Below are 13281 nucleotides of genomic sequence, written 5' to 3'. Positions count from 1 at the left end.
AAGAATTGAAGTTTTTACAATAGAACTTAGACTACTAACATCCTATTGCTACCTTGTATACCACGACCACGTGACAACTCCAAGTGCACGGATTACTTCTTTCCTTGATCTACTGCAACCACAAATACTCCCACTTGTGACTTTGAGACTCCACTTAAAGGTTTCGCATCTTCTTGTAATTCTTTATGCAGCAATTGAAGCGATCACCAAATTCTTGACATGAATCTTGATAACCCTAAGTATATATGAAGGTAAACACTTCTAGATTTCACAAGAGATTTAAAACATAGCACATCAACAATATCTAAAACGTAGCTAGGATTTTTCCTTTTATACTTGGAGTAAAATATAAAACCCTATACGTCAAACCAAGCTTGGGTTGTGTTGGAAAAAATCTACAAAATATTAATCTGCAAGAGGTTCGATCGATCAAGCCTTGCAAAATTAGCCAATAAATCTTGCAATTTACTCGATTCCAACTTTACAAATAAATACACTTTGGGAAACCTAAAAATTTATTCACCACGCAGAGTATACAAATGCAATTCAACTTGGAAATAGATTTTACATGGCAAGGATCAATACTAAGTAGGAACAAACCCTTATGTAAGACAATTTGAAGGTTAGTGGTGATTCAAAGATTATCACCATGCTATGCCTCTACTTCAAATAGATTGGACCAACTAGATAAAAAGCTAGACCAAGAAATCTCTCCACCTCATATGGTCTGAAACCAAGGAATACCATGATTGAGGACAAAAGCTATAACTCAATAGGCCGGCATGAAGAACTCGAACACAGATTTGTATCCTGGCTATTGCATCATGCAATTACACCGATGAAAAAAAATAAAAAAAAAAAAAAAAAAAAAAAAAAAAAAAGAAGGAAAAAGACAAGAGAACTTGAAACCCCTCCTACTCCCACTGCCCCACCTGGTATTCCCTCCGTTGTTGGGCAGTGAAGGCCATCATGCCACTCCCCGGACACGATGAGGAAATCCTCGTTCAGCCCCTTGCTGGACTCAGGGAGGCATTGGATGAGCCGTACCCTGTCATCCCTCGTCTTCAGGTAATAGGACTTACCCTTAAGGAGCTGAAGGTTGTAGTACTAGTTCACGTCATGGTGGGTCAACTTTGGCCCCATCTTCTCGTTCAGGGTGTCCACACAGCCCAAAATCCTAAAGACGTTTATTGCACACTGGGTGGGGGCCAACCGAAAGTGCGTGAGGTAGCCCCTCATTACCGGCCCCATGGGGATCCTCATCCCCCCTTCGAGGAAGGCGATAATGGGAATTACCACTTTGCCCTCCTGTCTTTGTAAGAGCCAATCCCCATCCTCACAGTACCTCAGACCTACGTTGCTAGGAATCTCATAGTCGGCGATGAATTTCTCCATCGCCTCCTCAGTGTAGACGTACTTCTTAAACCTACCCATCCCAATTGACGCCTAAAGGAACTAAGAAAGAACAGGCGAAGGAGAAGAAGGGGTGAAGAGGAAGAGAGCTCAGAGAGGGATAGAACGACTTACTGAAAGAGGAGGAGCTCCTCGGACAGGCTTTTTGTGCTGCAGATGTAAGTGAGAGTGTAGTTGAACTCAGGAGGGACACGCGAGAATTCTTGATTGCAAATAGGAAACAAGAAGAAGCAGTTCGAAGGGGTATTTATACCCCAAATCAAAAAACCATGCAGGTTGTCCCGCCCATAAATGCGAGACAAATCTCCACCGTTGGATTGGTAACGCCTCGTTGAACATGGGGAGCACAAAGCCGCCTGAATTTAATGAAGGGCATGTTACGTGCTCTGAAACGTCAGCAACGCGCCTTGGGCAGATGAATAGACCCCAGGGCTGACGGAGTGTAAGGCTCGACTAAGCACGGAGTAGGCCCGAGGATGTCAAAACCCTTCTCCCTGCCCGAGGATGCATGCAGCAAGGTTTTGAGGGGCTATTGTGGGGCCAGAAAATCAAGCAGCCTCGGCCCACTTCAATCCAGGCCCAGAGGCCCGCGCCAAGGATGCATGAGGGGTTCGAGGATGAAAGCGCGATGTCCGCCCCCCGAGGAACATATCCGAGGATGACCCCGTCCTCGGACATCCGAGACCTCGGAAGTACACGGGCACCACTCCGCCAAAGGGGAGTCTTCTTGAATATCCGAGGAGGGGAAGCGCAAGTGCCACATGTCGGCGACGGGAGCACGGTGAAGGAGCAAGTCTTAGGCGGGCTGTCACCTCCACATTGAATGCTCTCAACTAACGTCCTGGCCGCATTAATGAGGATAGGACTCCTAAACAGTGCTGCCTTGGGTGCTGCAACTCACAGGGGGAATGGGGATGCGGCTGATGGGACAGGCTCTCAAGTGGTGGCCTGACTGGTCAACAAATGGAGGGTTAGGATCAGTTTAGAAAGGTATATAACGTAAGGAGTCTCTCCTGAAAGGGGGACGGGAGATCTGCATGAGGGAGTACTGTAGCGACTTGTGTTCTCTGGACCTTTGTAATCAGTCTTAAAAGAAATGATAAAAACGCCAAGCCTCGGAAGACATGCCCGAGGAGTATCCTTGTGCATCCCAATTCGCGTTTAGGTTGATAAGCCCACATGCAACCATGCAAGGCAGTTGCATCCCTTACTAGGGCCTAGTTCTTGAGCCCACTCTCTATAAATTCATTGAAGGAAAAGCTGGGCTTGGGTCCACTCTCTCAACCTGAAGAAGTGTCCCAAATCCGGTCCCTACAATTTAGTTTTGAAAATTTCTGCTAAATGGTTTGTTTATCTCACTATGTATAGTAGTTTATACTTGATTGTTCATACTAAACCAATATATGATTATCTTTGTGTAAAAGATGGAAAATGAGATTTTGAGTAATTTTTTAACTGTATATATTACTAAATAATTTAATAATTTTAGTATAATGAAAAATATAGGGCACAATTTTGTTGATTAAATTTTTTTTTTCTTTTAAGAACTTCATTGTATTTACTCTTTATCTCAATTGGTAAAATCTCTGATGATTGAATAAAAGATCTGGAGTCCAATCCCCACCTATACCAAAAACTGTTTGGTGTATTGGTCTAATGATAAAGAGCTATTATCGAGAGCGAATGCCATAGGTTAAAATTTTCTATAAAAAAAATAATTATAACTTACCAATCATGATAGGACCATCACTTTTATTCTTCTAAAAAAAAAAAAAATCTTTCTTGGCCACCTTGGAAAATATCCTGGCTCTGCCAGTAAATGTCACTTATCTTTTGAGGTATAAAATTCCATTTAAGGTTGAAGATTGACCGGTTAATATTCATTTTATTTGATAATGTCAAATAATCAATTAGACTATTGCACAAAATAAATAAATAAATAATATAATATAATATTCATAAATCTCACACTCAATAGTTTTCCCATGCATCACGCGGATTAGCAACTAGTTATTAGAATTTTGCATCTCAAAAGGTAGGAAGAACAAATTTTAAGTGAAAAATATTATGATTAAAATTCAAATAAATATTATTTAATAAATATTTAAGTAAAACTCATTTTAGTTGTCATGATAGATCCCAAAATGTTGGGTTTTGTAGAGCTTAGTTGTGTTTGATCTAGATTAGGACTCGGCCTGAAATAAAATTACTATGGTTTTTAATGTGAGATTTTTTTAGGCCTAGTTCACGAAGAAAATTTTTTGGCCTGTTTTGTAGCCCATTGTGAATCGTATGCACAAGATAGAAAAAACTATTGTTTTGGAGATTAGAGTTTTGGGCATTGTTTTCTTTTAGAAAAAAAAAAAAAAAATTTGTACCACTGCATTTTGTATTTTTTCCTATGAATAGTGAAATTCCTACAACTCCTTGGACATAGGCAAATTGCCAAACCACATAAATATTGTCTTATATAATTGTTTTTTTTTTTTTTGCGCATATTTTTCTCTATTTTTGCATCTCATAGATCTGAGAATTTCATGTATATTCGCTACACAAATGCATGGAACCAGCCTTGCTTAAACATGTTGCATGTTGTGAATTTTAGATTTAGATTTGGGTGTGTTCCTAGAGTTTTCCATCAACTTTAGCTAAGAGCATAATAAGAATTCTTGGTTCTAGAGATTCTCATTTTGGCTCTAGAAAATCATAAATGCAAAATGTATTTTTTAGAAAATACATTTGACGGAATTCAAAAAACTTGCCCAACACAACAGAAGTTTGCAAAATACATACATACATACATACATACATACATACATATATATATATATATATAATTCAATACTTAAAAGAGAGAAAATTTGAATCCTAATTTTTCTCATAAAGAATAATAAGTAATGTCACTAAATCATAAGACTCTTCGTTACTAAAACATTTTACTACTAGAAAGCTGTAAAATCAACCTTAATGAATTAGTTTAGTGATTCTTAAAGTCTCGTGATATCTACAAGATAGGTTCAAAACCTTTTGTTAGCACCTTGGTGTGTGTGGGAGGGGGGCCTTATACTCTACAAGATAAGTTCAAAGCCTTTTATTTGCATCTTGGTGTGTGTGTGTGTGTGGGAGGGGTACTTTATACACTTGATGGAATAGTCAAATACTCGGTGAGATCTAGATATCCATGTTTGTAAGTAAAAAAAAAAATTGTAAAACCCCAAAATTGCTTCTTCTTCTTTTTAATTATATATATATATATATATATATAATGCATTTAGATTGCATTCCTTCATTGGACCTTTAACTCTATGATTGGGCTTCTAAAAACAGAAAAGAGGGTTGGACTGGGCACAAATAGAGTCAGAAAAATCATAAGCCCAAGTTGACCCAGCCCATTAGAGTGGTCTGAAAGCAGTAAAAAAAAAGGGGGTCACCCCACCAGTCTGCTCTGCTCTGACAAAAACCACTTCCCTCTCTTCCCTCTCCTCTTCCACTTTGGAGGCACCCTTTCTTTCAATCCATCTTTGCCCACCACAACACCACCAAGAGAAAGAAAAATAAGAGAAAAAAGAAAAAAACAATGGGAGGTGGGCGAGAGGTGCCAATATCGCTGGAAGGTTTAAGGGACAAAAACTTGATGCAGCTGAAGAAACTCAACACAGCCCTCTTCCCTGTCCGCTACAACGACAAGTACTACGCCGATGCCCTCTCTTCCGCCGACTTCACCAAGCTTGGTCAGTTCCGTTTATCTTTTTTCACTGCCTCATATCATTATCTTTTATGGGTTTTGCTTCTTTTTACTCTATCTTTGATGGGTTTTTGTTATAATGGTTTATTAGGCTCGTGATAGTTTTTAATCCTCGTAGTCTAGCTTTGATGGGTTTTCTTTACTGGGTTTTCCTAGTTTTCTTGTTTTCATGGTGTAGCAGTTGTTAATTGTTTCTTTTTGCTGTGGATTATTACGTGTTATTCTGTATTATATTTGATACATTTGGATTTAAAGTGAGTCAACTCCCTTTTTTTTAAGTGAATCAACCTTTCTTCTTTCCTTTTTCATAACTTTTTGTAGGATTAATATTTTGACAATCCGACCATTAGATTACATGTTTTTATTGCTCCCAATATGCACGCCAAATTTCGTGTTAAGTGGATATTATTTACCAAATTCGTCATATCCTCAAAGAGCCGAGAGAGTTTTATTATGTGTATATTATAGTAAAGCGTGATTGAATATCTTTTGTGTGCGCTCTTGCTAATAGGGTCATTGTGGTCTTCTAAAACTGTTATTGCCCATGATTTAAATTATTGTATTAAAGTGTAGGAAATATACAATGCACTTGTGCGTTTGGAACTTATGGATGCAGATTTTTGTTGATTGCTTATTTGCTGAAAGTTGGCTCAAGTATGGTTGTACCTAGAAAAAATGAGGCTTTTAAAAGCTGTTCATAAGCAAATAAGCTAAAAGAAAAAGCTTATGGAAATCAGACCCTTCGACATTGCTATTATCTGAAGATTTTTACTTTTATTTGTTGTGAACCTTGGAGCATTGTGTTTAGTTCTTAAATTACAATTAATTCAAATCCAATTTGAGTAGCTTTTTTTTCACTCAACGTTTCCTGTTTGTTGAAGAATTAGTATGTTAGTTTTGATTCTAAATGAATCATTTCTTTTCACAAGAAGAACAACATGTTTTCTAAGTCATTAGCTTTTTAAGTTATATGCCGAGGTTGTTTAAATATGTTAGGAATGGGGAAAAGAGGGTGAATGAAGAATCCGAGTATGGCCTAATGCCAACCACTTTTAATTATCAGCTTGAGTACTTTTTCAACATCCATAGCTGTTCAGTGCCATTTCCTCTGTTATATTAGAGGCCATCATGGTTTTCTAGTCAGTGCAGTATATATCTTCGTTTTAGTCTTCCTCTTGGTGTTGTAGTTCCCTCTCCTTAAAATCACATCACTTGATTTGTTTTTTGCTTGCCACTAGCTCATATTAGATGACTAGATCTCATTTTCTATTTTATTGATAGTACTTCTAGCCCTTTTTTGTTGCATTCATTTTCTATGCTATGCTTTCTTTGATTGGTGTTGATACTTTTTAACATTCCTCATTTCAGATGTGTTCAAGACCTTACCAATAAAATAAAATAAAAACTTAGCCTGCTTGACCATGACCAGATTTGTCCCTTCAAAGAATTCCACCCGAAAATATTTAGCACGTGTTCATTTTGAAAAAAGATTGCGTTACATTGTATGTACCATTATGCCAATTATTTACTTATCAAAAACATTATGCCAATTATTTATTATGTAACAAAGATCTTCAATGATTCTTAAGACAGCCAATTTTTTTCAAAAATTTTGTCAAACAATTCCATAATTCCTGAATTACTAATGAATTTTTTGAATGTCCATGGACAAATTGTTGGACATAAGACCTTTTGTTTTAGCACTACCCAAAACTCAACACACCTTGCTTTTGCATAAGATTGTTTATTTATTTATTTTTATGTATTTCCCTTTGTTTACAGTAATCTAGTTTGTTTCAGAACTTCAGTGACTTTAAGTCCCTTAATATATCCCATCAAAAAAAAAAAAAAGTCCCTTAATATATATATATATATATTTTTTTTTTTTTATAAGGAAGAAATATGTATAATCAAAAGGCTACTCTATGCATAAAAAGCTTAAAGCAAACCAAAATTTACAAAGAAAAGAAGTCCCTTAATATATTTCTTTTTTTTTTTAATAAGTAATAATGCTTCATTGAAAATCAAAAGAAGATGAAAAAAGAACCCCAAGTACATAGGCAGTATAATTAGGGTACAACAAAATTACATAAACCTAGAAATTCCTGGAAGAAAAGGAATGGCCGCTAAGGGCAGCCAACCAATCAAACTTGGTACGTAAAAGAGACATTTTTAACTCCACTGATGAACACAGTGAGGCATGGCCCCCCATATATCAGCAACATAATGTCTTCCAAAGCCCCCTTTCCAACAACTCCACCACCCTCCTTGGCATGACCCATTGCACTCCAAAAAGACAAAACACCATAGACCATATGTCATACACACAGGCACAACGAAGTAACAAGTGGTTGGTGGTCTACTCACCATGTTTGCACATACAGCACCAATCAACAATGCTTATATTCTGCTTCCGAAGATTCTTCACAGTGAGAATATTTCCCCAAGCTGTTGTTCATGAGAAAAATGCTACCTTAGAAGGAATCGTAACCTTCCAAGTTCCAAATGATTTTTTATTTATGAAAAATAAGGGAAAAGCCCCTTGCTAAGAACCTGATAGTAAGACTTTACCACAAGAATGCTGCTCCTAGCAGGGCTCTTGAAAAGCCACTAATATATTTCTAATTTTAACAGACAACCTCATAATTCCTGAATTGTGCTACAAGTAATATTTGAATATCCTTGCAAGAATTCTTGGATGTCAAGACACTTAACATCACTTTTCAGTAATTTAGTCTCCAACTTCCCTGAATTGTTGCTATGCTTGAATGTACAACATGTCCTAATGTGCCCATCTTCGATTTATGCAATATAAATCCCTCACCTGTTCTCCTTTATATACTTCTTAATTGCCAAAGTACTTGCATTTTATGTTCTATTCTTTCAGGTTATGATGCCTCTTATGGTAGTTATTATTTCTTCATAAATTCAGTAATTACTTCCCAATTCTACACTTATCAACACTACATTCAGCAATGTATTGAATGACAATTCAAGCACTGTAAGAGGTGCCTATCTTTATCTACTTCTAAACTGCATGGATGATAGATTTATCTATGATGTGTTTCTGATGCATCCATTAATTTGGTACTACGCAAATTCATCTATTCAAGCTTTATTTTATGGGGCCCAAGAGTGAAGTCCAATTGAAGGTCATGTGGAAGGGCAAAGGCCTTTGAAGTCTAGTTATATGTCTTAGGGTTAAAAAAAATTTAATTTAGGTTTTTATTGTACAAGACTACAAGTTATGGTCAATTTTAAATTCGAACAAAAAAACTATAATTTTTGCAACCCCTACGAATTGAGGGTATTTTGATAGTTAGTTCAGTCCAAAATTGTCCAGGAGATTAGAAGTATCTTGGGTTTTATTTTCTTTGAGACCTAGTTAGTTTTTTAATTGGTTATTACCTTATTAGAAGCAACATGTTACGAATTTGAGTTCATGATTTTTTTTTTTTTTTTTGATAAGTAATAAAAATATATTAAAAAGAAGAAGGGTGTCACTTGAGTATACAGGAAGTATACATTAGGGACAAAAACAAATCAAGTGCATAAAGTACAAAAGTCCATGAAACCATGGACTGAAGAAAAAGAATGAATTTGCTTCTCCCAAATAAAATAAAATAAAATAAAAAATTTGGGGGTAAGGCTAGCTACCAATCAGCCCCAGACCTTGCAAAAGTGAAAGATGTGCACTGGATACAACCTTTTTAGTCAAACTATTAAGTCCTAATGCTACTAGTATAAGAAAAAGTTCTTATATATATTTATTCTCAATTTACTTGAAGAATAGATGGTGTTTATGAATATAAAAATATTGAGCATTTTTAGTATTAAGGCGTGTTGTTCATATTGTTCTTTTTCTCTATTTCTTCTCTGTTTTCTTCTTCTCTTTCTTGTGGTTCTGTTTGTGGGTGTTGTTCATCCAGTGCAAGACACCATAAATTTCTCTCTTTTCCTTCCTCCTTAAAACCCCAAGCCATGCCCTTCCTCTTGCCTATCAAAACTGTGACGCCCCAGGTACTTTCTCTACCAAATAGCCATAAAAGTTTTATATATATAATTCTCATCAAACTCTAGCCATTTTGAGTCCTAACCGTTTCTTCTACAACTCTTAACTTTGATCTGCAAATCCTCCTAAATTCAACTCACCACAAGCACATGTAGACAATTCTTCAATTTGTGCTGCATACACGTGGACTCATTGTAGGTTATTACTTTCTTCATTAGCACATAGTTTATGGGGCAGTTGTGTGTTGAGCACATATTTATGGCAAATGCCTACAGTGTCTATCAAAGAGAATTTTCTATAGATCATCCAGGGGGATGCACATGTGCACAAGGAAGAGTACAACTCAACTCAATTATGCATTAGTTCAAACTAATTGGGGTCAGTTACACAGATCCTTAATGATAGGATCCATGTACAAAGAAGGCTATCTAGATAAATTTACATGTTATCTGTAAAACACAACATGTCCAAAAAAATGGGCGGAAAAATGGTGTATGCAAAGCAAAATTACAAGAATTTATTCTTATGTATAGCTGTGTATCCACAATTTATGACTTCTATAATTTTCACACGTCCAACATCCACCATTTATTTTGAAGTGTAATTTTGTAGTCCACATTGATAAATTTGTTGGTCATCTTAAAGCGGCACTCTTTTGATTTTTCCTCAGCATACTATGGTGATATCTGTGTTGGTTCAATTGCATGCCGGCTTGAGAAGAAGGAAGCTGGAGCTGTCCGTGTTTATATCATGACATTGGGTGTCTTAGCACCATACCGTGGGCTAGGCATTGGTGAGCATGCAACTTATCTTCCTTTTGATGAGCTTTTGTATAGAGTTTGTTTGAGAAGCCAAAGTAATCGTGCTTGTTGATATGACTTGGTCCAGATATGTAAATGATTTTTTATTGACATGGCCATTTAGGTTTTACAACTTGCTAAACAGTGCAGTCACTGTTTAATGATCGTAAGTCCTGTGAAATGAAAACTAGTTAAGAACAAACACATTTTTTTGGTTGTAGTTCTTGAAATTTTTGCTGAATATTGATAAGAATTAATTGGTTTTGGGTATTTGTTTCACTTTTGTTTCCTTTGTTATAATTTAATACACAATATAGAAATTGATTAATGTAGATTTACTGTGTTCCCCCATATATTGGTTTACTGCAGGCAGCATAGCATTCACACAGATGACAGCAATGTATGAGCATTTTTTTACAAATTCAAAAGATTAATATTGTGGTCAACTTTTTGACAAGCACTAGATTTTGCTGCTTGTCAAACAATTGAGTCATTGTTTAATGATCTGAAAACCTGTTAAATGAAGACTAATTTGGGGAGATTAAAAAAGAAATAAGAATAGATCCACATACATTTGGCTGGAATTCTAAAAGTTCTGTTACTGACTGATTTAGTAATTTAATCCTGGGGATTTGGCAGGTACGAGGCTGTTGAACCATGTTCTTGAGCTCTGCTCCAAGCAAAACATTTCTGAGACTTACTTGCATGTGCAGACAAACAACGAAGACGCCATAAATTTTTACAAGAAATTTGGGTTCGAAATCACAGACACCATCAAGAACTACTACACCAACATTACTCCACCAGACTGCTATGTTGTTACAAAGTATATCACTCAATCAAAGAAATAGTGTCTCAAAGCTAGTTCTCAGTGGTGGAGTCATTGGTTGTTGCGGCATATTATTAATTGAATTTTACCTTGCATCAAATATACCGGAATTTAGTATCTGAACTTTGAGGTTCTTAACATGCTAAGTGCTTCGGTGACTTAGAGCTATTTGATATGCTTTGGCTATTTCCTGATGTAGTGAATAATGCTTTGGCAAAACATTTGAAAATTTTGTGTCCTGGGACCATAGGCCAGAGGGGTTTCCTGAATTAAGGCTGCATTTGGTTCAATGTAAATCGAATTTTGAGGGTAAAATGAATTCCCGTAAGGAAAATGAAATCCTGGTGTTTGGTTCTGCAATGAAAAATAGTCCAGAAAATTATTTTCGGTGTTTGGTAACATTATAAAAATGCTATTTTTCTACAAATGTTTTACATTTTCTCAGCCATTTTTAGAGCATCCAAACAAATTTTATTACAGAAAATTTCAAAATATACCCTTAACACAATCAAATTATACACTTAACACAACCAAAAATCAAAATAAAAAACATTGAGGGAGAGGAAGAAAGAGTGAGATCGGAGGGAGAAAGAGTGACAAAGTGAGGGACAGAGAGATAGATCGGGAAAGAGAGAGATCAGAGTGGATGGAGGACGGCGGCTGCCAGATCGATGTATTGAGAATGAGAGAGATTGGTCATGGGTCATGGGCGACAAGATCGGTCATGGGCAATGAGATTGAGACGACGAGATCAGTCAAACGACGGCAAGCTTCAAGCGGCAACAAGATCAGCAACGTGCTCCAAGTGGTGGCAGGCTTCAAGCGGCGGCGGGCTTCAATTAGCGGTGGGGTCAGGTCTCAGGTTCAACTGTTCAAGCTCTCTCTCTCTCTCTCTCTCTCTCGATTCAGGTAGGCTGAAAATGGGTGTAATTAGTTTGAAGGTAAAATAGAATTGTAAATTATTTTACACTTTAAGGCTTGATATTTTATGGTCAACGGAAATCATTTTCCGTTTGACTGAATTTTCCGGCCAACCCAAACATACCCCGTGGTGTAAAATATTTTCTGGATTCTGTTTACTGCCAAAATAAACACAACCTAAGATAAGTTAGGGATTATTGAATATTGTGATACGGCATTTGAATTTGATTTCTTACTAGACTATTGTTTGTACATGGCCCTGATATGTTGCCTATTAGATAAGACATTTTCTCAGCAAAAACTATAATTAAGTCAAGATTGACACAAGATTTTTCATAACTTATGACATTGCCTGAAGTGATTGAACTAGTATTACTTACATTTTGGTATGTCACTAACATCAATTTTGTTACGTTTGAATCACAAATTCACAATAACACATATCAATAGTTGTGAAAAATAGTGTTGTCAGTGGTGGCTCCATATATATCTCAGGGTGGTCATAGGACCACCCCGATTGCCAAAAAATTATATATATACTTGAAATTAAAAAAATTATATACTAAAGTAACCTATTTTGATCACCCTAATAATAATATTGAATACCTTGACTTGAGAATCACAAAAATTTGGATTAACAAAAATAAAAGTAATGTTGCATTTACAATATTTTCACAATAATTTTACTACAAATTGCAGCTTCTAACTTGAGAAATAATATTGTGGTAAGCTGTTATTAATTCTAATTTGAGCCTAATATTAACATCACTTTTTTACTCATCAATATATAATAGCTGGTCACATAAGATTTGTTATGAAAATATTATGAATATAGCATTACTTCATAAATAATTCTGGCCCCCAAAATATAATCCTTAGCCTCTTTAAAAAACCAATAAATAAATAAATTAGATAAGTAGATAACAACAATAAAAGTAATGTTATATCAACAACAAAAATGCATTTCACAACAAAAATAAGAGTAATGATACATTCACAACATTCTCTTTGTTAGTAGAAAGAAATGGTAGTACTTCATGTATTTGCGCTTTTTTTTTTGGTGACATACATACAAGTTATTTCTTTATTAGATTTTGTATAATTTAATTTTTTTAGTGACTACCCTAAAAAAAATTCCTAGAGCCACCACTGAGTGTTGTTTAGACTTATTGGTAGATTAAAATGCATGTAGAATGCTACAACAACCAACAAATTCAATGGAAGGAAATAATAATAATAATAATAATAATAAAAAGAAATTACATTTTACCAGCTTAAATTATATTCTCATTTACACTTACCATCCTAAACTTTCAGAATGCATGATTACCATCTTAAACTATACCTTTGTGTTTCTCCTTGCACCATATCACCAATTAGGTTGTTAACTTGGACGGAAAAACATGTCACGTGATCTTTGCATACATGATACCACATGAAAAGATCAAATTGTCCTTCTTCAATTCTTTAAAAACAAAATCATTTAACAAATTTAACCATTATGGTGCCACATAATCTTTGTTTTAGACATGGACTAAAGTGGACCAAAGTGTAAACAATG

The 13281-nt window shown here is 35.7% G+C and overlaps 1 protein-coding gene across 1 annotated transcript; it reads left to right on the top strand.

Annotated features, from left to right (window-relative positions):
* The first annotated feature begins 4841 nt into the window (after positions 1-4841).
* Positions 4842-11181, top strand: LOC136065885 (uncharacterized). The gene is made up of 3 exons (XM_065769691.1): positions 4842-5144; positions 9841-9963; positions 10610-11181. Exons 1-3 carry the CDS (start codon positions 4991-4993, stop codon positions 10819-10821), a joined length of 489 nt encoding a protein of 162 aa, XP_065625763.1. The 5' UTR covers positions 4842-4990; the 3' UTR covers positions 10822-11181.
* The last annotated feature ends 2100 nt before the right edge of the window (positions 11182-13281 follow it).

Source organism: Quercus suber, unplaced genomic scaffold, assembly GCF_002906115.3.
Source record: "Quercus suber isolate HL8 unplaced genomic scaffold, Cork oak 2.0 scaffold_1279, whole genome shotgun sequence".
Taxonomy (NCBI): Eukaryota; Viridiplantae; Streptophyta; class Magnoliopsida; order Fagales; family Fagaceae; genus Quercus; species Quercus suber.
This window is presented reverse-complemented; position numbering and strand designations above follow the sequence as displayed.

Bases quoted from the DNA above. Each gene is read 5' to 3' on its own strand.
- LOC136065885 (XM_065769691.1), top strand. From the start codon at position 4,991: ATGGGAGGTGGGCGAGAGGTGCCAATATCGCTGGAAGGTTTAAGGGAC. The intron at 5,145-9,840 runs GTCAGTTCCGTT...ATTTTTCCTCAG, and splicing joins CGCCGACTTCACCAAGCTTG to CATACTATGGTGATATCTGT. The intron at 9,964-10,609 runs GTGAGCATGCAA...GGGATTTGGCAG, and splicing joins ATACCGTGGGCTAGGCATTG to GTACGAGGCTGTTGAACCAT.